Source organism: Rhipicephalus microplus, chromosome 8 (genome assembly GCF_043290135.1).
Source record: "Rhipicephalus microplus isolate Deutch F79 chromosome 8, USDA_Rmic, whole genome shotgun sequence".
Taxonomy (NCBI): Eukaryota; Metazoa; Arthropoda; class Arachnida; order Ixodida; family Ixodidae; genus Rhipicephalus; species Rhipicephalus microplus.
In genome coordinates this window covers 30676615-30701635 of record NC_134707.1, presented here as the reverse complement: position 1 = coordinate 30701635, position 25021 = coordinate 30676615, and the positions used below count along the sequence as shown (strand labels likewise).

The 25021-nt window shown below is 43.9% G+C and overlaps 2 protein-coding genes across 2 annotated transcripts in view; one reads left to right on the top strand and one right to left on the bottom strand.

The window, feature by feature from the left end:
- Positions 1–3717, top strand: part of LOC142768232 (endothelin-converting enzyme-like 1) — a 33700-nt gene extending 29983 nt beyond the window's left edge. Inside the window, exon 7 of the mRNA XM_075870181.1 lies at positions 1850–3717. Coding sequence (XP_075726296.1) covers positions 1850–3490 — 1641 coding nt within the window. The 3' untranslated portion in view covers positions 3491–3717. The remainder of the gene's footprint in view (positions 1–1849) is intronic.
- A 4577-nt stretch (positions 3718–8294) lies between these two features.
- Positions 8295–18397, bottom strand: LOC119165292 (uncharacterized). Its single transcript, XM_075870411.1, has 6 exons — positions 18225–18397; positions 16058–16262; positions 12218–13052; positions 10611–10875; positions 9183–9431; positions 8295–8886 (listed from the first exon to the last, which is right to left on the bottom strand). Exons 1-6 carry the CDS (start codon positions 18361–18363, stop codon positions 8366–8368), a joined length of 2214 nt encoding a protein of 737 aa, XP_075726526.1. The 5' UTR covers positions 18364–18397; the 3' UTR covers positions 8295–8365.
- Between the last annotated feature and the right edge of the window lie 6624 nt (positions 18398–25021).

Sequence of the window (25021 nt, the reverse complement as noted above, 5' to 3'; positions counted from 1 at the left end):
TGCGCGTTTCAACGCTTCCGGCGTCTCTCCGTCACGAAAAGGCGGAGACGCAGTGTTGTATGGGTGACGCATCGGCGCGGAAGGCAGCATGCCTCCTTTCGTGCCGGTTGCCGTTGGGCCGTGCCGACGAACGCTGGTCACGCCTGGCGTCATACTATAGAGTGCTCGCGTTTTCCTAACGCAGCGACGCTGTGCCCAGCGCGCGCGCGCGTCAATTATGCATAGGAATATATTGGGCCCTTCATGATGCACTCGTGGCCGTTTTGCTAGCTCCACATATACCGAATTCGGTGTTACGTGACGTAAATGGACGAGGAAAATATATGACTGGTGCCAACATGATAATCCTGACACGCGTGTCATGTAGGAACACGACAACATACCACACTCATAGCTCGCTCACAGCCATTTCGCTAGGTTCACATGAATGAAATTTCGTGTCACGTAACATAAATAGATGACGAAGGTAAACGACACATCCCAACATGATAATAATGACACGAAAGTCATGTATGTACCGCATCATTTACCTCCACCTCGTAACGTTGTACTGGTTTTAAAGTCACATATAACATTTCTTATTCATGCTTCGCATATAATCTATTTCCACTCTACGTGAGATCTGCCAATTTTTCTAAACACACAATACATGTATAATCCCTCAATTTAATTTCATCCTAATCTGGAGGGCTCACTGCTCTCTCATAGTTTAGAAAGTATGTGAAAACTTTAAACAATTTTTTTCTAAACACACGGCCGCATTGTCTACCGGAGGAGTGATATTCATTTACAATGTCACGGATGAGTGCCCCTCATAACCATATGGTGGTTTTCGGACGTGACACTGCAGATAATAATATTAGAACTGGTGAATTACAGTAACACCCAATGATCTCCAGCGCTTTGCGCGTTCGTCATGATTCCTTTGGTGGAGTCAAATGTATATTTTTGTACAACCCAATCAGGTAGAGCACGTCACGAAAGGATTAAGCATCTGCGTTTCAAGCCTTTAGATTGCCATAGTTGGTCTCTCGGTTGTTAACGACATTATGACAAAACGCGGCAGCGCTAGACATTCAAGGACAGAAGACTGTGTTCACTTCCACACTTACTAGCACCATTAACACGAACGACAAAGCAGTAAAACAGCTGCTGCTGCAGCTGGCGAACCGACGTTTGCGCTGTTTACCGCCTCCCTAGGGGCGGGAACAGCAAATTCAAATGTGTGATGCGTCGCGTGGTCATTGTGAACGATAAAGTGCACATAATGGTGGCAGGTCAAACTCCGTTCAAATTGTGCCACACTCCGTTTAAAGTGTGCCATCGCCTATTCTGTCTACTTTGTGCCCCCCTCGTTTCCAGTGGCCTTTCACGTGACAAAAGGGGTTGGTGACTTCCCATTTCAGCCATGTTTATTGGCTACGCTCACGCATGAGCACATGATGCGCAGAACGACGTTATAGATATTGACTTATACGGAACATCACGGTAGTGGTGACGGCGTCGGCGTAAAATGAAACATACCTATTGCAATAAAACATTCCAATTGCAATAAAAGAATATTCATATCCGCAAGTTTCGAATTCAACACCAACTTCATATATAAACATCACATGACGCGCCCCGTGAAACTTGCATGGCACGTTGTGTTTATTGTAAGGGAGTAAGATGCGTAAATTATAAAATATTAAGTGAATAACACCCATTTACAAATCGTTTTCTCGGTATTACCTGTACTATCAAGATAAAAAACAGAAAGAACGAGATGATTCTATTCAGTATATTACCACAACGCTCATGCATGTAACACCCACAGTTCTCTCACTGCAATCTTTGGACTCGTTCGCAGGCGTTGAATGTGTCCGTAAATGAATGGCTAGACGAGACCAAGTGGCAGATGCTCTTCGCCCGATGCTTCAACCTGTCGCTCAAGAATCACTTTCACACCGTTTTCAAGATCAACCTTCGCCACACGGCAAACGGATCGTACTACTCCTTGGAAATGGGTCTCAGTTTCTACAGGAAGATGCTGCGCAGCGTTCCTAGCTTTGAGACCAACGAGTACTTTCGACGAGTGCTGGAGAAGATCGGCAATATGGCACCGCGTAGCGAAGTGTTGTCTGAGCTCATCCAGATGGACAACATCTGGGCTTCTCGCACCGACATGAAAGGAGCGCCGACTTTCCCCAAAACGGTTGCCGCCCTGTCGTGCGGTCCATTCACGGCCGACGTATGGGGACCGCGCTTCGCCGAGCACGGTGCCCTCAATGACACTGCCGTGGAGGCGAACTACTTTGGCCGGACATGCGCTTTCATGGAGGCCGTCTTCCTGAATGCTAGCACTCAAGCAAGACCTCTGTACTTGCTGGCGCTCATGGCTGCTCAAGTGCTCACTTTTGACTTCCAGCTGGCCTTCGTTTCGAGATCCAAAGAGCTGTTGATGGACGTGTGCCTGAACGCAGCCCTACACCTATTCGGCGAGATGTGGCTTCACGCTATGTCCATGTTTTTGTCCCTCAAGCGGCCTAGCGTGAACAACATCAGGAACTTCACCAACTTCAGCGGGCGTCTGCAGCGGGTTGTTCTCGAACGCGAATGGATGACCCACGACGACCGAGTCACGTGCGCTAATCGGCTGAGCGGGTACCAGGTGTTGACGTTTCCGGACAGCGCGATGAGTGTCCAGAGTCTTGAGTGTAGTCGCTTCGGTCAAGGAGACAAGAGCCTGAGCTACAAGGTGTTGACCGACACATTCATCAAGAATGTTGTGAACATCTACAAGGTCCAGCTGAGCCCGTCCTGCTTGCTGAACGAGAAGACCAACATACCCGTCCGAATACAAGACGCTATGCTTGGCACTAATATTGTAATTGACATTTCAAAAAGGACCATCATCATACCGCAGTTTCTGGGTGCCGAGCCACTCTTCTATGTTGGGGACGTAGAGAAGTTCATCAACATTGCCACGGTGACCACACTAGTCACTGGCCTGGGAGCAAAGCTCACCTCGCGTCGCTTTGCGAACTTCTCCGTCACTGGCGGGAACCAATCCGATCAGCGGCCGTGGAGTGACGAGACATTGGAGAAATACAAAGGTGTATCCGACTGCCTAACGGAGGGCTATAAGATGCTTGGTAAGCCTCTAAGAGACATAGCCATTGACGACGTTTTTTCGATCATGGATGGCATAGAAGTCGCGAAAAATACGAAGAACGAGTTTGACGATGATGACGTAAAGAAAAACCGGAGTCGCCTGCTTGCCACTGATGCGCTCTTCTTTAAACGTGCTTGCTTAACCCTTTGCGCGTCAGACAGGAGCGATTCGGACATCAAGGACGTAGATTTTGCCACGGCTTACGCAGCGTGTAACTACGCAGTCGGCAGATTGGAGCAGTTCCACCAGGCGTTTGAATGTACGCAGGAGCACCGCATGTGGGTCATACGGCAGTGTTTTGACCGATATAGAGCAAACGATACTGATGGTGTTTAAGAGCGGCTACTCCACGCACTGGCTGTTTCCCGCTTCAGTACGATCACTTTCTAGTATATATGTTTGAGCGTATGTGCTAAGAAAGAAGGTTATCAAGTGAATTATGGCTCTTGAACCACTTCCTCGCACCGTGTTTCACAGAGTTCAACGCTGAAGTCCAGCATCGTGTTTGTTATAAAGCTTTCAGCTACTCTGTTTCCAGACATGCGATCAAGTGTCATTGTGTTTATTAAAAGCCACTAGTCTAAACAAACTTGGTAACTGATTAACAGTATACGGTGAGCATTTGTTACAGGCGGGGAGCATACACCTCCTTTGGTATGCTGTTCTGAATGTAACTTTTGCTGTTGCTCTAAGCACGTCATGCAAGTAATCTTCCAGTAGGGTGAGAATGGCTTCATCTTTTTTCATTAAAATTATACTCCTCCGTACATCATCACACATGAATATGCCAATTAACCCTTGGAGGGCCGACTCCGTCCCCAGCAGCTGCGAAGCAAATGACCACGGCGGCGGTTAGATCTGCGACGCAGCAGAGGGTGCTAATAATTATTGTCGGCGTCCTGACAGGGCGCCGTTGGAACCTAGCTTGACAACGTTTAACGCTAGTATCTTGTGTAGTAAGGTGAGTCTAGCTGTGCTTTTCGTGTTATATGGTATGCGATAGTATTCAGTCAGGTTAGGGGGGCAGATGAGGCCTATACAGTGAGGCAGAATGGGCACGTGCTTTGCTATCACGGCTTGGCTGAGAGAGGAGAGCTAGGAATGAGGTTTCAGATCCACAGATACATACTAGTAACATAGAGAAATACTATTATTATAATCAAGGGGAGATACAAGATGAAGGTTCAACAGGCCTACGCGCCTATATCCAGCCAAGGTGACGCATTAGTTGAAAGTTTCTATGAAGGCGTGGAATAGGCAATGAGTAAGGAAAATACACAGTGCACTATACTGATAGGGAACCTTAATGCCAAGGCAGGGAAGAAGCAAGCTGAAAACCTGGCAGTAGGGAAATATGGCATCATTACCAGAAGTGTTAAGTGGAGTGATTAGTAGAATTAGAAGAGCGCAATAATTTAGGGACCTTGAATAGCTTTTACTGAAAACGAGTTAACCTTAAGTGGGCATGTAGGCGCATTACTGGAGAATTTGTGAACAAAAAACTCTATACTTAGAGCCCACCTAGGCATCGTGCATGATGTGGAAGTTTTTGCCGAAGTAAGATGCCGTGACATTAGAATTATAAGGTCTCGAATTCACCTATAGACTTGAAAAAGAAACGACAGAAGCTGATACGCAAGACGCCAATCAGTGAGCTAGATTTGAGAGGAAAAGTACAGGAATTGAGAGTCTTGCTTCAGATAATTTACTCGGCTGTTATCGAGTAAACAAATCTTAGCGTCGACGCAATGAGTGAGATTGTGACGAGTCTCATTACGGAGTGTGCAGGGAAAGCTGGAGGTATGGTAGTTTCACAGGACACTAGCAAGCTGTCCTAGGAGACGAGCTTATTAGGAAACGTCAAAGTATGAAAACCTCCAACACAACAGACAAAATAGATGAGGCAGAGCTTTCGAGTTTGATTAATAAGTGTAAGGCATCCTATGCAAAAAGGTATAACATGGAGGGAATAGAACATGCTCTAAATAATGAGGAAATGTCAAAGCACAGAAGAGGAAACTTGGGATGGGCAAAAACCAGATGTATACACTAAGAAACAAGGAAGGCAAATTAACTACCGATATAAATAGGATAGTTAAATGGTGGAGGAGTTTTACTCGAAGCTGTACAGTAGCCGGCACAACCACGACCACAATGTAAGAACTAGCAGTAACGCAGGTGACATCCCACCAGTATAATAACAAAAGAAGCCGGAAAAGCTTTGGCAGGAATGCGAAGAGGCAGAACTGCTGGTGAGGGTCGGGTAACATCAGGTCTGCTGAAAGACGGAAGACAGAATGTGTTGGAAAAACTAGCTCACCTGCTTACGATGCATCTTCTTACGGGGAGGATGCTTGAACCTTGCGAGAATGCTGATATTATCCAAATCCGTGAGGAAGGGGAAGACACGGACTTACAGGCTGATCAGCTGCCCTCCATTGTATAAATTCTATTGACAAAGAACATTGCTAACAGATTTATGATAACATTATATTCATAATACAATATTGACGCAAGGTAGGCTGGCAACTATAGTAGGAGCGCAAACTAATGGGACACAATAGAGGAGACAAACGAGCGCTCGTTTGTCTCCTCTATTGTGTCCCGTTAGTTTGCGCTTCCAATATTTCATTAAAAATATATACCAGCTAGCCCGTCTATCAACCCTTTTACAAAATCATATTTCCAGCAACCAAAACAGCCCGCAGAATTTCGTACTGGCTACTCAACAATCGATCACATTCATACTAGCAAGTAGGGGAAAAAGAAGTACCATTGCACGTAGCCCTCATAGATTACGAGAAGGCGTTTGACTCAGTCGAGACATCAGCAGTAATGCAGGCACTGTGGAATCAGCACAACGAAGAAGCTTACATAAATATACTGGAAGAAATCTACAGGGGATCCACAGCCACCATAGTTCTACACAAAGAAAACGTCAGAATCCCGAAAAAAAAAGGCGTAAGACAGGGAGATACAATGTCTCCGATGCTATTCCTATCGTGTTTACTAGAGGTTTTCAGGACCATAGACTGGGAAGAGTTAGAGACAAGAGTCAAGGGAGAGTACCTCAGTAATCTGCACTTGCCGATAATATAGAAAATCCTAATAACTCAGGGGACGAATTGCAATTCATATATACTGAATCAGACGAGAGAGGCAGAAGTTTAGGTATTGAAATTATTCTGAATCAAGCGAAAGTGACGTACATCCGCCTTGGAAATAAATAGCGCTTCGTGATAGGAAGCAGTGCACTTGAAGTTGTAAAAGAGTACATCTAATTTGGACAAGTAGTAACCACGAAGTGGAAACAAGAGATTGAAGTAACTAGAAGAATAAGAGTGGGGTGGTGCACATTCGGCTAGCCTTCTGAAATCATGACTGATAGGTACCACTGTCCCTCAAGAGGAAGGTACAAAACAGCTGAATCTCGCCGGTGCTTGGCTATGGAGCAGAAACATGGAGGCTTACAAAGTGGGTTCAGCTTACATTATAATGACGCAGCGAGCGATGAAACGGAAATTGATAGGAGTAACCTTAAGAGACAAGAAAAGAGCAGAGTGGGCCAGGGAACAAGCCGGTGTTAAAAGATATGGTACCTGACATCAAGAAGAAATGGACTTGAGCAGGGCACGTAGCACGTAGGGAGAATAGCCGCCGCTGGTCATTAGGAGTAACTGACTCGATTCGCAGAGAAGGCAACCGGGTGAGGGGGGACAGAAAGTTAGGTGGGCATATGCGATTAGAAGTTTACGTGTATTAAGTGGCAGAGCCGAGTTGAGAGGCGAAACATGGGAGCGACTTATGTCCTGGAAAGAACGTGTTCAGGCAGATGATGATGATGATAACATATTCCGCTGAATGTTTCATCAATGTGCATGAATTTCCCCACACGTCACTGAAAGAGTTTCGAAGGTGGGAAAGTCTAGAGTCCTTCAACTACTAGATCACGCAGGTGAGGGCAACAACGTACTCCATCGCATGTCCACAATAACTGTTCATAAGTGAAGCTACAACGGCTCAACTGCTATAACTGCGTCGTGTAACAACAGGTGGGTCCAATAAGCTTCTGTTTAAACTATAGTTCCCATTATAAATGCGTTGAACCTGTCTTTTGAGTTAGGATCGGCGGAAATCGATGAACGAATGTCTTCATGTCTCACAAGTGAAACACAGCGCTAAAGAGACGACACAAGAAAGGATACGGTGTCAGGGTGGTAAATAACCGAAATTGATTTTAAAATCCTCGCAAAATAAAACGACGAATCCGTTTATCACTCATTCTCGGTGCAGCTTTCACTGAAATTTGATAGATAATGCCAGCTTATAATCCTTTCTCGTTAGGGGATTAGCAACAGCGTTAAACCAGACACGTTATTATTACGCGCATCTTTTGTTAACCGTGGTGTGGCTGTAGCATATATCTAGTAGTTTGGGCCGTAGAGGTGATGCAATCGAACTGCCCGCACAATTTTTGGCACCTACACACAGACCTCTCGATCGTGAGTAAGATTTCTTTGACAGCGTCTTGCTGGGGGGCGAAGTCCTGCACGATAATCATATCACTTCAGCTGAATTAGCGCAACGTAGGCTTTACGTTATACCTTGTCAAATTGAAAAAACTGCGCTAATCAGGAAATACATAGAAAATATTGGACGAATTATTGGTTGGTGTAAGAGAAAAGAACACGCACTTCTATGGAAGGGCTACAGTAAACGAAAATTGGCATAAACTTGAATACCCCGTATGTCACACAATACCAAAGGCTTGCAGAAGAAGAAAAAAGTACAAAGTAATCGCAAGTAGCTCCAAAGTGTGGTACTGGTCGATTCCCTAGTGACCTTGGAGCCAACATCAACAAACAGTATAGCGATCAAGTGTCAACTATGGTTCACTTGTATTGATATTGAACGTCTTCCTGGACCGTTCTCGTGAATCGCGGTCAATCATTCTTCCGTTTAATGAAGAAAAAACTAGTTCTATAAACGCTGAACGCGTAAAAATTTACGAACTACAGCTCGAAAGTTCCCCGTTGAAGTTTAATAATAATGTACAAATAATTCGTTAATATTACAAAAGGGGATCGTCTGAAGTCAGTAGAGATGTGTAAGTAATGTACAAAATTACTTGTATACATACGGGCATTCAACAGCTTCAGTGAGCATGATCGCGTGATACGGTCACTGATGGCTAATGAGCGAAACGCGTTTTTAAGTTTTTAAGGAATGATCATTACAAACGGGTAAGTACGTCTGGCAGCGATTGAAGCCCGGGCAGGTGCACTCTCCGTTGCGCGTCGCACTTTTCTTCGGGCAATGGAACACGCGCGCAAAGTGCCGATCGAATCCTGCCAGGTCGTCGCAGAGCTCTGGCGCGTCCATGTCACCGCACACCGTGAAGCACACGATGCGGAAGAAGAGCTTCTTGAAGACGGAAGTCCCGCTCTGGGGCGTCGTCGCGGAGCCAAGTTTCTCGGAGTGTTCGTCATCCGTGACGTTGTCGTTCTCACCCAATCGGCGGGATTTCAGGAACCACGACAGCTGAGCGGACCAGCGGAACCGCATGACGGCCGTGGCCAGGCGAGTGCTGACAGGCTGGCCCAGCACGGAGGACGCAGATTGGGCGAAGCATTCTTTGATGTATTCCTGTGCCCAGTTCGGGAAGTACTTGGTGGCGTCCGAGTCGAAGATGGAGCGCAGAATCAAGGTACCCAAGGTGGCGTAACGCAGATCTGCAAGACGTAAGAAGAGAGAGCAGACAATGTTAGCGTGGGTCCTTCGAGAGGAAGATGGTGCCAGAGAGAATCAGAATCGAAAGTCTCGGCTAGTTGGATATGCATGGTATAACTGTACTTCAAGCGCACGAAGAAACACAAAAGAACACAGGGAAAGTGCTTTCTCCTAACATATTGGGCAGAAAAGAATATATAACCAGGCAATCAATATCTGCGCATGCGTGTAAAGGCAAAAAGTGCAACCGTGGCAACTCGAGCACAGAATTGATTGTAGCGTATGCTGGACAACTCACATGTTGTCATCTCCGGATCGGTGGTTACGGTCACATAGACGCCGACATTAGATAGGTAGGCGGAGCTGATCAGGAAGTTGCGGTCGCCTGTGTATCCCACGTGACCTTTCAACTGATACTCCCAGAACTCCACAGCAGCTGGCTTTTCACCCACCCTGGCTTCGGCAACTTGTGCCAGATTGAAAAGAAAGGATCCTCCCAGTGTTGCATCGAGTGGAGCCACTGGTAGGCTGTCGTTTTCAACTTCGTCTGGAAAACAACGTCACTGTTAAGCCGTTGGTGTATTTAGAAGTGGTAAAACAGATTTTCGATACGCCTGGCGATTTCTCGTGTTAGTCAAATGGTTTTGCTACAAATGCGACCATGGTATAGTTTAGTTGATGAGTTCTGACGTTGTAAAGATGCCATGCAATCAATATCGACCAGATGGTTTCGATTTTCGGCATGTCAATGAACATGCATGTTAAGGAACCCTAAGAAATCAAAATTGATCAGTGTGTCAGGCAACGGCATATCCCGAAATCTTGTCATCATGTTGGTGCGCTGGGCGTGCTTCGTGACTTCAGCAGACAGGAACAGAGTGTTCCACAACCACCGTCATGGGTATTAACAGCAGCATTGGAGAAATGCATATATACACCACAAAGTGGACCGGGGTATAACAGCCGCTGTAGCGGAGTTCGTAGAGCATCGGACGTGTTATTCGAAGGTCGGGTTCCACCCTGCCCAAATTTTTCCTTCTCATAAACATTGGATTTACGAATAATAACATTACTTATGTTTTCATTCGCAGCATTGTTCAATAGTTTTATTTGACATCTTTTTTAAAAAAAATACCTAATCTTTGTAACTTTCCATCTTCTTCGATTCACATTCAGATTCCTTGAGCCAGTTAGACTCCGTTTATTTTATAAATTTGACACTCAATTGTAAAAACGGCAGCGCGCGTGGCAACTCTGCGAGGATGACATACCGTAGAAAATTTAGGTAATATCACACTGACTTATTTGATATTTGGACAAGTAAGCGGCGAACTTAACGATGGGCTGCGTTAGCACCGGGTCCCGCGCAACCGCTTGGGAGTTTTCCAAGCAGAGTGAGCTTCACCACAGGGCGATGCGTCACAGCCCTGAAGCCCGCCTGTTCCCTGTTTATTAAACGGTGGGTCGCCGGCCGGCACTGGGGATCGAACCCCGCACCTGCCGTAGATGAAATGGACACGTACTTGCAATGCAAGAGCTGCGGTAGGGTTGAGTCAGGACGTTCCTACACTATGCAAGGTATGGAAGTGATGCTGCATTTCGCAGGCTACTAGAACTCGTTGAAGCTCTCTAACAACATAATATCGTTCACTATTAGTAATTTAACCAAACAGCGTTGGCCATCTACGCTTGCCCTTTTTGATTCGTGATGTCCAAACACACCTACCGTAGGTTACTAGCCGAGCTTTGTTCAGACGACGGGTATCGATCATGAGGCCCTGGTTGACCACAGGTTCTTTACGCAATGTAGATACTATGTCGTCAAACAAATATCTCGCACCAGACACCTGCTCAGTGTGCTGAAAGGTCTTTGCCACCCAGACTGGGTAGAGCCTGTCGAAAAGAGACGCCGTCAGGTGAAGGCACTTCGCCACGAACGTCTCTGCATTTGAGTCGTCCTCGTAGCCCAATGGCGGCACATATTTAGTAACCTGCATGAACGACATGAATGGATGCAATCATTGTGTTGAAGAAACTCATCGAACGCAATTAGACACATTACGAAATCTTTCATAAAGGTGTAAAATTCACAGACCATTTAAAGACACCTGAGAGTCTTCAGCAATGAAAATATTGTCATAGTACATAATTATGTTAAATGATTCGTATAGGCATTACCTGCTCTGAGAAGTATATCCGAGAAAATAATCGGCCGATATCCTTCTCTTTACGGGTATGATTCTACTGTTTCGCACGCTCTCGCTTGACACTATTCGCTATTGGCATACTTTCATATAAATCTAGTCTTCAAGTTAAATTTCTCTAAATTCCCTTACGAAAGTGCCAACTGAATTTTGTAAGTGAAATGTCTTTTTGGCTAGCATAAGCCGGGAGGTGATGCATTTAGGCCACCTCCCAGTCATTCAGGCTTCGCCGCGGTGGTCTAGTGGCTAAGGCACCCGGCTACTGGCCCGCAGGTCACGGGATCGATTCCCGGCTGTGGCGGCTGCATTCCCGATGGAGACGGAATTGTAGACCCGTGTGCTCAGATTTGGGTGCACGTTAAAGAACCCCAGGTGGTCGAAATTTCCGGAGCCCTCCACTATGGCGTCTCTCATAATCAAATGATGGTTTTGGGACGTTAAACCCCACATATCAATCAATCAATCCCAGTCATTCGGCAACATAGTCTATTATGTGCAGGCTTTAGCACCTGCTGCGACTTGGGGCTTCGTTGCCGTTAATATTGAAATTCAAGCCCCAACTCTTTCTTAATCTCTCCCCACCCTCGCACAGCCGCCCCCATAAAAGCAAAAAATAAGTGCCTTCGTCACATTGTACGATGCCATTGTCAGTCGCGCATTGACTCGGACAAAGTCACAACAAGATAAAAAAATTGTGTTTTACGTAAATGTCTTCATTAAGTTTTTTTTTTCTTTTGCGCAAGACAATTTCGAAAGATTTTTTGATGGCGAATATGCCAGTGTGACTGTACTCTTTGTCGTAATTGTGCTTCACCAGTGTGGTTGACCGAGGGGCAAGTTTGAAGCAACTTGATTTTTTATTACCTAATGCGGACCTAAGATTTCGCTCGATATGCACGTAATTATTATACCGGAATCAAATGAATAATAATATATGCGTGGGTCTCAACGCGAACCTCTGTAACTTTTCTGGTCTTCAGACTTACCGTGGCCCCGCAACCAAATGAAAAGACAGCAAAAAAAGCGTCCTTGAATTGTGTTATCGCTAAGTAAGTTGTCTGTATGAGTGCAACCGCGGTTACAATGAACGCGTGTTTCTTTCTTGTAGTGAACGAATGACATCGCTCACCTGTGCTAGCAAAACAACCAGGCTGTATTCACCGACGCGTGGTAGTGGCTCCACTCTGAGTCTCTCGATGAGGTCCCGGAAGGCAGACACTCCGTGCACTTCCAACCCATCTTTCATAGGTTCATTCTTAAGCTTCGCCGGTAGACCACGTTCCAGCGCCTTCATCCAATCCACGTCTTCTGCAATAGAATTCAGCTCTTCTTGCCCTTTGAGCAACGACCAATGCAATTCATTTCGCCCAACTGTCAGGTTCTGAACAACCTCATCAAGAGCGGAAATTTCCGAGTAATTGACTCGGGCCAATGTTGACTCGTCGAGCAAGTCATCCAACATAACGAGCACATTCTTCCTTGCCTCTCGTTGGCGGTACGAAAAAGTCGAACCCAATGTTTCGCCCAGATCCAGGCGGAAACCTTCGCCCTTGAAGAATTGCGCCTTCAGAAAGGACGGCAAGCCAGTGCTTAGCGTTTTCGTGACGACGAGCTCGAGAAAGCGACCAAAGTTGTCCGCATCGGTCCATTCCCAGACAGCGATTCCGAAGGTTTTGAGCAATTCAGCGCGATTTCCTCCCCTGTCGAAACCGGCACTCACAATGGCGCAGCTGGCGAAGAACGTTGCCATCTGATTTTCAAGGCTGGCCGGAGTTGGGCCGGAGTCTGAGATGAAAGGGTCGGCCATGGCCGCCAGTTCCCGGGCGACGCGGTAGTTGAAGAACCGAACGTGAAAGTCTTGGTACGACCCCGTGTGGGCCACTTTCGCTTTCCACCAGCCACATACGTTCTCGTGGAAGTCGGAACAAGGGTCGACAAGGGAGTTCAGGCTGTCCATAAGGTACCTGCACGCCAACGGTGGCACGTAAGAAATATACCACAAAAACCTTGTGCTAGAAAAAATACGAGTCCCTTCTGTCAATAGGCTTTTTCTATAGCACTCTATGCAATTCTCGAAGAGGCTAGATGTATTTTAGCAATGCCTGTAGAGTCGCAGTGGTTAGTCGCAGTGATCGAAGAGTGACTCCCCTGAAAAGTTTTTTTTCGGCACGTCACAGTAAGGTTTACTTTTAGTTTTCCGTTTCAGAATGTCTGTAACAAGAAATTTAACCATTTATAGAGTCAATACACAGCTCATTTTGCTTCATCTTATGGGGCTCATATACAACGTCAATACGAGTTGTAAATGCCTGTAGTGTTTAGCAGTGAAAAAACAATAGTAGACAAAATTTTACGGATCGTAGACATGACTCTAACTACTATGAATTATGATTTGCAAGATGATATTGTTGAGAAAATGGGTCAGGTGTCGTGATCGTACAAAATAATATTGCTCTCAATCAGGGCTCGAGAGAGAAACGGTCGCTGAAAGTAAGCATTTGGAGTCATATTAGGTCCCTTGAAAAGAATAGGCCTTAAGCTGGGGAATGCAAGTCATAACTAGCAAGCTAATGTTGTCTTGGAAAACAAATGTATTGGAGTATTACAATTCGCTGGTACTGAATAGTGATGTTGACAGAGTCCGCAAAAAAAACTTGATAAAGACTAGAAGAGAGTTGTACGCGCAATAGATGAAAATCTTGTACCTAGCCCTCGGAGACCTGAAATTTGTGGATCGCATTGGACAGCAAAAGAGCCAGGTGTGTGTTGGTCTTGTGTGTCGTATAAAAAGTATAAATCTCGTTGAAAAAACGTGTAATAATATGAAACGTAGGGAATTTCTAAGATTGCATCATGCAAATGGCGCTCTTACTTCAGTCCAGGCGGCTTGTTGTAATCAGCAAAATTTCAGGCAGCGGAATAGTGCGACTGCCACTAGGCAGAATGTTTTTGAGATCACTGAGACAGGCTTTTGAGCTGCAGTGGAGGTATGTGGGTTGTGCATGACGATGAAGAGCTAAAAATGTGCGATAAGTTGAGCTGTGCCTAAGAGGGCGTTGTTCCTTCTTGAAATATAGTAACGAAAACAATACTTTCATATGCTAACACTGCCAGGTAATGTTACTACAACACTCTTAGCAACACAAGAAAAATTTCGGCAGATCCCACCTACCTTGGAAAAGGACGTTATCCAAACCATGCGGAGAGGAGGTGAACGTGTTGTAATTTCTAATTGATTGATATGTTATGAGAGCACCCTAAATATATGTACAAATTTTGCACAGATAGAGACATGTTGAAGACTTGCAGATGTTTATATAACCAGTTTTTGCACTTGCGCAACCATGCCAACAGAAACATGAGTATTAGCAACACGTGAAGTGATAAGCTGATATGAAGCGCTGGTGTTCTCGAGGATGATAGACCGGGATACTGCTATGTAAATCAACTTCAGCGCATAACACTTAAACCTGAAGTGACGGCTGAGCGAAAGGAGTACATACGTGAAGTTTAAGGCGAGAACCGCAACCACAATTGACGTCACTAACATTAGGGCCTATTTGAAATGTAGTTTTTAGACTACGCATGGTGCTGTGGAAGAATGCTCGACTGCCACGCAGAATGCTTAGGTTTGATTCGTGCTGGGAGACTGATATTTATTTTTTGCATTCGTTGGGTCAACACTGCCGATGTCAGCTTAACACTCATGCGTTCAAATTGCACATTTGTGTTCGTTTCTGCATAGATACCGAGTGCGAATCAGCTGTGGCTGATACCCGCAATCAGGGGCACATATTCGTGTGCGGGTATGTTCCGCTGTCCGGCGGGAAGTATTTGATTACGTACACGATGGTATTGTGACATTATTCATATCTTGGTCATCGCGTCATATTCGTTAGGCCATCTTACCCTCACATACTAACTTTGGTTCCCGCCAAGTTGAAAGGTGATCAGACTAGCAGCCAGACATAAGCGTCAAGATAGATAGATAGATAGATAGATAGATAGATAGATAGATAGATAGATAGATAGATAGATAGATAGATAGATAGATAGAGAAACAGAGAGAGACAGAGAGATAGATAGATAGATAGATAGATAGATAGATAGATAGATAGATAGAAAGATAGATAGATAGATAGATAGATAGATAGATAGATAGATAGATAGATAGATAGATAGATAGATAGATAGATAGATAGATAGATAGACAGACAGACAGACAGACAGACAGACAGACAGACAGACAGACAGACAGACAGACAGACAGACAGACAGACAGACAGGCAGACAGACAGACAGACAGACAGACAGACAGACAGACAGACAGACAGACAGACAGACCGACAGACAGACAGACAGACAGACAGACAGACAGACAGACAGACAGACAGACAGACAGATAGATAGATAGATAGATAGATAGATAGATAGATAGATAGATAGATAGATAGATAGATAGATAGATAGATAGATAGATAGATAGATAGATAGATGCCAAAAGTGCATGCAGTACGCGAAAAAAGGCTTCGCATTTAAAAAAGGTAAGCTCCGTTCAAGCAACCACGGCACGTCGGCGTTAATCTGTGAAAGACACTCGTTCTGACAGGTTTCTTGTCGAACGGTCGGGCGTATAATGTGAACAAAATTCATAGGAAGAGCGAAAAATTTGTCGTTACTTCCGATACCATTACGCTGGCCGAGCATAGCCGTAAAAAACCTGTAAACATTTACCGGTTTACTAAAGTTATCGTCCTAAAAGTGGTGACACGCATGCGTCGGCATGTAAAAGTCACTCATGTAAAACGCCTGAGAAGTACATGACGTCATGAAAACGTGTCACTTCTACTAGGTAGAACATTCATTCAAAATTTCTATGGGTGGGACAGCGATGGGCGCGGAGTGGCACGGCATCGTTTCTCAGGTTGAAGGAAGCTATATCAACCGAAACGAATGATGTCGCACGTACAAGGTTATGTTGTGACATCTCGCCGAATCGTCACCGCAGGCAGCCGCCACGTCAGGGTCGGCCACAAGTGCTTGGGAATCGTGGGCGGGATGTTTCGCAGCGTAGACGCCGATGATTGTCACGATAACCAATAAGACCAGCAGCAGCAGCAGAACGCACCAGGTGGCGTCAAGCGGGACATTACAAGGAACGCCGCACAACTCGTCTGCAGCAATGAAAAAGACAAAAGAAATGTTGGCAAATATGAAAGATAGCATAAAAAGCGAAAGTGCTGGAAAAGCGTCGCGCGGTTTCTGGTGCATTTTAAAGGCGACTCGAAAGTGAAAGCCGTCTGATTTTTCTCCTAATTGGACAGTATTGGTCCTGACTGCTAAAATAGGATTATTTTGTCAGTCGCTTCATTTAATGCGGCAGAAACCTCTTTAAGGGAAAACACGGAACAAGTTTGTCGCGTTTTTGCCGTGTTTTATTAGTAGTTCTCCAGTGGAGAAGGGGACCTTCTGGAGACTGCTCTGCTATTTGGTGAACAATTTAAGTACACTAGGTAAAGGCAGCACTGCAAAGTTAAGGACCAAGAAAACTTGGATTTGTGGATTTGTGGGGTTTAACGTCCCAAAACCACCATATGATTATGAGAGACGCCGTAGTGGAAGGCTCCGGAAATTTCGACCACCTGGGGTTCTTTAACGTGCACCCAAATCTGAGCACACGGGCCTACAACATTTCCGCCTCCATCGGAAATACCAAGAAAACTTGACAGTACACAGATGAAGCGCGTCTACCAATTGGATTTATTGAAACGATAAAGCCAAGAAAGGGGCGGGGTGACCATACAAACGAGAGGGCACTTTAGGCAAACCACGCACGATCCTACCGGAGTGCTATATATGCAGCAAAGCGCATGCTTTTATCAAACTCAACATTATCGCTTTTCTCGCTTCGTGCATGTGTCACAGATAGCATTACAGTGCTCCGAAACTTTTATATTTGTCTGTCCAAAAATGCCCCTTGTATATATCTGTCAATGTTATACAAGGTGTGCGAAGGCAAATATAAAATTTTCGGAACACTAGTGCTATCATTGACACAAGTACAGAGCAAGAAGAACCATAACGTTCAGTTTGATAAAAGCGCATGCTTTACTTCATGTATAATTGATTGATATGTGGGATTAACCATCCCGAAATCACCATATGATTTTGAGAGACGCCGTAGTGGAGCGCTCTGGAAATTTCGACTACCTGGGGTTCTTTAACATGTACCCAAATATGAGCACACGGGCGTATACAACATTTCCGCCTCCATCGAGAATGCAGCCGCCGCAGCCGAGACTTGATCCCGTGACCTGTGCTTACTTCATGTATAGCACTCCGGTAAGATCGTGCATGGTTTACCTTAGGTGCCCTCTCCTTTGCATGTCAACCAACCCTCTTCTTGACTTCTTCGTTTCAATAAATTCAGGTGTTAGGTGTGCTTTGTTTTTGCATAGTGCGGTGTTTTTCGTCCTTAATTTTGAAGCACTGCCTTTACCTACTGTGTGTTTAAGCTATCTCCCACACAAGGTTTTCTGAATTTTAAGTACAGCCTTACGACCTGTTAGCTATATCAACAAGTATGACATGAGCGCATCATCAACGCGAATGACATTAGCGCAATACATAAATATCCGAAAAGTCGAAATGTATCTTGACTGATACGTCTTCTCTTTTATTTCCTTAGAGTAGAATCCAAACACGTTAAGTAGGCTGAATCTTGCGATTCAAATGTGAATCTGCCTTTCTTTAGATTTCTTTTTTCTATCCAGGTCAAACTGCGTCAGCAACCGCTATCAACCCAAGCACACACCCTCGGGACTTGTTTAATTGATAATAGGCTAACATTAAGTTAAGTTTAGTGTGGCATATTTTAAACAAACATACTTAAGAAAACAAATCTCATTGCTAGGAATAGCTCAATCTGTTTTTTCGGGCCATATTTCTGTTCTACCATAAGAATGTTGCATAAAATACACGAGCCAGATTTTCAGCAGTACTCAGTTATGCAGACCTGTATGACTATAAACTATCAATCGTACTTCGTGCACATGTAAAGATACAAAATGTCTCATGCTTATGCAGATGAAGTTTGAGCTGTGTATATATGCGTATGATTTGAAACATGAACTTACACTTCCCATTTTTCGTTTCTTCGTCTATGGGGTGCCCACGTTGCACGTCGGCTAAGTTGACCACTTCTCGTGTGCTGAAAGAGGAGCCACTGTTAGCTGGTGTCCCGTCAGGAAAATCGTGTTCAGCCGCAGGAACCATTCCCTTCTTCTTCGTCTCACATCATGGTTCATACACGATGCAGGGGACTGGCGAAATAATAAGTGAACTTTTTTTTGCATTTTCTCTGGTTTTATATGTATATAAGCTATATCAAACCAGTAAAACAAATTGAAGCACGAAATATTTGTAATAAAATCTTCAAAAACGGAGTTTATAGCTAAATATAGTTTCAGATAGACTTATGAATCCCTCAATGGCGAACCAAACATCCCTGTCACAGTAGCCCATAGTAGAGGCGCCAAAAAAAAGAATAACTGATCCTGATACTTCGAGACCCATTTTTCTTGTTAAAGAACGGAACCTGCCTTCACTCTTTGTCTTCTTTGCCCAATAAATTCTGTCGTGTTTATGATAATGATGATGGCCTATAAGTGTACAGTTCCCACACACTCTGGGGTATCGGTCTCAAAACAAATAATGGTAAAGCAACTACATATAAATTGTAGGTGTAATGGGTTTTGTTATCCTGTTAACATGGCCCATAACAAACGAAGAGGATTATCTGTGTGGGAAGTAAATTTTCTCGATGCTTTCCGCATTATTTATTTCCTAGGCGCACCACCTAATTATTTACTACTTTCAAGTGCCAATAGATCCTTCTCAAAATATGAAAGTCAGCTTTTCTGCTAAGCAGTTTTATCAAGAAATGACAGCTAGTAACTTGCTGCAGAAGGCCGTCCAGGCGCGGATTTCTTACGTGATGACAGAAAAAGAGTCGTCTCTCTTAATGTAAACACTCATAATAGACAAGCTCCAGCACGTACAACGAAGACCACGTCTCCGTTTAAAGCACGATAGGTGCCGCCATTACTTTACCAAATATGCAAAGCAGAGTAATATCTGATGTGCGCGCATGCAAATTATGAAAAGGAAGATCCACTGCCAGTTTGGAAATATTTACAGCATGCACAATTCAGCGATTAATCAGTTCCTTTCTTTTTCGAGTGCTGATGCTTACCCACTATACGAAAGGCACATTCCGCACCCAGAGAACTAAATGCTCATGCCCAGCTGAATAACCAATACAGAGGCGCAAATAGATGAAAACATTTGGGGACCATTGGTGTCCTTTAGATTTTATTACCTTTGTATGTGACGTATAGGCTGGCGATTTTCTGATCGTTCGATTATTCGAAGATTCTAGACTTTGCAGGTACAATAAACCTGTTGGTGGGCGTGTGGCTGGTCGGTATCTTCTTGAGGGATAAATTTAAAGCTAGAGACATTCATGTGTGTTTGCCAGCTTGTTATGAATGGATAGAAATTTCTAAAGAAGTGAAGGTTACGAGAACAGTTTCTCTAATAATACATTTTGAAAGAACCATCTCCCGCAATCAGGCAGATTAACAAAGAACAGTGTGGCAGCTAATTATCAAAGACTTTTAAAGAGCATGCAGTTTGGTCTCGACTTTGCAATTTGAAGTCGTATAGCGCTGAGTGGTGGTGTTGTGGAGTTTCTGTTCTAGAACTGGAAGGAATGCGGAATTATTTCATATTTTTGAGACCCCGGAATCCAATGACAATGGAAAGGCGACAAAGCTTCGAAGATTGGAATGGGAAAAGAAATAAGCGTATATTCCGCTGAATGGAACAGAAATGAAATCATGTCTTTTCAGTAACATTTCGTGTCAGGTCCTTAAACTCAGCAATAAAGCAGTAGTTTAAAAAGGCTTGACTGATTAGAAGAATGACATCTATAACCAACGCACCTAACATAAATCTTTCCTTGAATGCACCTAACATAAATATTTCCTTGAGCTCCAATGTGGTGGTCTAATGGCTCGACTGCAACCTGCAGGTCGTGGGATCGACGCCCTGCTGCGGCGGCTGCATTTCCAATGGAGGCAGAAATGTTCTAGGCCCGTGTGGTCAAATTTGGGTGCACGTTAAAGAACCCCAGGTGGTCGAAATTTTGAGAGCCCTGCTCTACGACGTCTCTTACAATCATTGCTGGTTTTGGGACGTTAGACCCCACATATCTATCTATTATTGTATTGCTCCGAAGTTTTTGAGAAAAGCTGCAATGTGGACCTATTGGTAATGCATTTCAAAGAACTTTATCACGCATTTATCTGAGCGATACCACGTGCTTATCTCTCCGCCTGATGATTATGGTTTAGGAGCGTTCTGAATTCAAAAATAAACATGTAGCTCATAGCGCTCTGTCTTCTCCGTCTATCACTTTTTGTTTCTTTATTTCGCCTCACGCTACGAAAAATTCTTCCGAAGTCTTTCTCTATTCCTCGCGCACCCATGGCTCTTCGCCATGGCATCTGTCTTGCGTAACACTACGCTGGCGGCATATTCACATTACTCCTTGTGATTTTTTCCCCCTCAGTGGTGCCTCAGCCACCTGCTGTCTGCCCTTCTTTCATGTTGTTTTGGCTTCTGCCGTCGTTCGCGACACAGACGCATATTTGAAAATGTGATTTTGTACGTAGTGACGCTTATTGACGCCTGTGCGATTTTTGTGTTTACTGGAAGCTTTAGTATGCCAGCTTGCGTGCAGTCTCGCGACATTTTGATTCCAACTTTTTCTTGCAATACTGCCCCCCCACACCGCTTCTGCTTACACACATAGGCGCCTTTGCCTGAAACTCCATCGCAAAGATCTGTAGGCCAGCGCTCCAACATGTGTACACGATAAGGCTGTGCGCTGTGGGAACTATGCGCGATGAACTACTGTGCATCAACCGTACAGAGCGAGGTAAAATGAACTTGTTGAAGCATTGGTTCGGGTAGCCAGCCAAACCACGCGATCCCACGTAACCAATGTGACACCTCCCCAATTTTCTACACGGCGATTCGCTGAGTCGTCAGTTTAGCATCAACGTACTTAGTCTTGAACAATTCTTAAACATAATAAAACATTCATTTAAACATGCACTTTCAGAAAAAAAAGGCCTGCTTATTGACTCGCCTTAAATACTACCTATTTACCTTTCACAAAAAGCACTGACCTCCTAGTAAGTGAAGGTAGTAAAACGCTGGTTAGTAAACCTTGCTAGTTAGCAAAGTAGTTTGTGAAAAGTACTGACACAATAATTATTACATTACCAAATCTTCAGCTAACAGGTGTTTATATTTGCTTGTACATTTCTACGTCAAGATAATTTCATTACAGAGATTTATATTTTGGATAGTAGGCGAAGTGCAACTGTTCACGTAGATTATTTAGTGGACGCTAATAACTTCAGGTGTTTGCCATGAAAAGTACGCATCTCAACAACATACATAAAGGCATGAACGAGTCACAGACTCGGACATACTCGCGAACGCGCACATAGACTGTCAGAACTTATCCGGTATTTTACACTGCAGCAGCCGTTTGAACGCTATTTATGTTCCTGTCTATTTATGTTCCTGTTTTCGAGTAAAACACTGTGTACAAGTTAGCAGCCATAGAATTTAAAAAATGAAGGACGTTTTCGGCACACCATTGTGGGCCCTTCTATGTGTGTGTGCTATCACTTAGCAGGAAAGTTTCACTCCAAAATATTTGACAAAATTAGGATTGGTCTGATTTTTACTTACGGTCACGATACTGCAACATAATCAGTGGTGTTTGCGAGAGATCTAGCAATGTATATGGCTTAGTAGCTAAAATACCTAGAAATCATTCCTGGTTAGTAAAAACGAAAGTTTCTACCTTTCTTAGCGGCTGGCTATTCGCAACTCTCTTAGGTGTATTGTAAAATTGGTAATATAGCTGCGAAGAAGATAAAGTGGACCGAGGAAGCTTGCTGTTGGCATGTACCGGACCTGCAAACTTTACCACATGTGATTTTCAGTGCATTTATTTACTTGGTGTGACGCTGCGCTCAGTAATGCTTTGAGGTAAGTCATGTGAACCGTTCCCAAATGAAATTGCAGTGTTCTGACATTACAGTGGTCTGCACGGGGAGCTCTAGCAGCCGTAATGAATCGCACATGACAAAACGACCAGGCGGGACTCGAGCTTGAGCATTCGTTTTTACTTGTTTTGGTTTATTGAACCACCGTACAGGTAGAAACCTGACGCCCCTGTGGCATATATTACATTCTGAGTGATGTGCGGGAATGTAAACTCGCGTATTTGGAACTTCCATTCTGTTAAATATTTATTTTAGTTTGCCCTCTTGTTTCAAACTAATCGAGTCACTTTTGTTGTTATGTCAATGAAAAGATGAACTAATCAAGACCGATGCCAAAAGAATGATAAATCGAACAGTTTGTGCCATTCGCTGCATTCATTTGTTGGATATAGCGAGCAAATTACTGATGAACCTTTTTTTTTTTTGGCAAAATAAGTAAAAATAAACTGAAGAGCTTTACGTGATGAAGGCAAACTATGGACTTATATCAACTTTCGATGTCCTATCAATTCAAGTTCACCTGGTTTGAGGTTGTTGAACAATAAAAAGTGTACAAAATTGCCTTATTTGTAATGAAGTAGCGATTTAAGCTTCATCAATGAAACGAATTTATTGCAATAATTGCTCTGTGGCACGCTTCCGCTTCCTTTGGCCCAATGTAATCGTTAATGGTGGTCAAGCTGAACATATATGACTCGCAATAGCGATTAGACATACAGAAACAGAAACTTTGAGACCTTCTCCACATTCCTTTTTTTTTTGTCTTTTGTGTTTCTGCGTTGTCACAATGAATACCTCAGTTTTATGTAAGAAGTCAATCTTGTGTACTTCTCCTAGAATCCTTACATCCTGTGCTGTCTCAAGTGATGCATCCATACCAATTAGCTTCGGCTAGCTGGTAATGCATAATTAAAAGCAATATAGGACGGAACTTCAAGCACAAAATACAAAAAGACACGTTAGCCACTAGAGCTCATTACCATAGATTTATAGCGCCGACCTTCTTGCACAAAAGACAGGGAGACACGGCAGGTACGAACGCTTACTTCCAAAGCTATATTAGCGCGGAACGTCTTGCACTATAGATAAAGGGACACAACAGATGCAGTAGCTTGCTTCGTTTTACTTTCGTTGGAAATAAGCTCTTATTCCGATCGTGCCTTTTTTGTCTTTGGTTCAAGAAGTTCTGCGCTACAAGCTTGTAATTATGTTTAGTCAATTCAGGATGATAGAACAATGCCAGAAGTAAAGAAGGGACAGGGACACCAGGGCTGGTACCAGCAGTAACTTCAGTAATACATATGCACATATTTGAAAGCTTGGCCTAAAATCGTATGAACACAAGCCAATGACGTCTGCAGAAGGGAAAAATATCAAGACTATCAAACACCAAAAAGAACAAGTGTACCCGGTAATAAAACTATTCAGGAGAAGGTATTACAACTATTCAAAAGAGAAATTTCTCCGTTATGATGATGATAGAAGACACGCTTACACATCTACAGCCTTTTCTGTGTCTAAAGAGAAAACTGTTGCACGCACCGTCTACAACGGTGGGGTGAAGCGAACGCCAGCTTCAGCGAAAGGGAGAGGGTACAGTTCTTGATATAAGCTAGATACAAGGACACGGCTAGTGTGACCGGTTCGGAACACCACGGCTTCTCTTGAGGCCACACCTCCTGAGGCCTCTTAACGGTGAACCAACGCGCGGTGGGATTGGTCTGCTGCCATTGTTTATCATAGAGGCGGTCCGTGGGAGAGAGAGAAAGAGCTAATTTGTAGCAGCCGTGATCCAGTCTCCAGGGTGCGCCCCAGATGCCACGCGGGTATGTTGCGTAACTGCTTGCAACGGCTTGCTCCGCAGTGTCGTGCTGTGGCGCAACTTCCTCGTATACACCGAGCATAGCCCATTCAACGTCTCCTTTTGGCATCTCGCATCCACTGCACAGCCGTTGTATGAGGTCAACCAACAGCTTTCTTTCGGCTTGTCCCCATACCAGTTGCACTAGCTGATTTGTCCTAGAATGTTCGCAGTATTGTTTGTAGAAGACGTCATGAAAGGTCACTCTTGCCATATTATAGAGATTGCTGGATTCGATGCAGGCGAAATGCCAAAAGGCCCGTGTACTGTGTGCTGTGAGTGCACGTTAAAGAACACCAGGTGATCGATATTTACGGAGTGCTCTATTACAGTGGGCCCTTATGATAATTTCGTGGTCATGGGACATAAAGCCTATTTATTACTACTATTACTGCTGCTGCTGCCATAGCTGCTAAAACAATAACAACAACAATAATAATAATAATAATAATAATAATAATAATAATAATAATAATAATAATAATAATAATAATAATAATAATAATAATAATAATAATAATATAAATGCATTATCATTATTATTGTTGTTGTTAGTGTTTTTGTTTTACGCTCTTTTTGAATATATGGAGTTTACCACTCTGCGATGGTCAAGTGCTTGTGCTTCTTCTCTGCTGACTAGAACATGTCGGAACAAATTCCAAGTGGAGGAAAAAATGCTTTGCTAGAGACACGTGAACTGCGAATTAGGGACAGGTTCAAGCTCCCCAGGCGTAACACATTTCTTGAGCCCTGAATAGTGAAAATCATCATAATCGCATCGTAGTTTCTTAATGTAAAACTGCAATAGTTACTATAAACTCCAGCAAATACAATGATTACTGGTATAAAATTCAATATATTTCTGAGTTAGGATTTCTTAGAAATTCTCTTTTATCGTATCTTTATGAAGCCTTTGGCTACA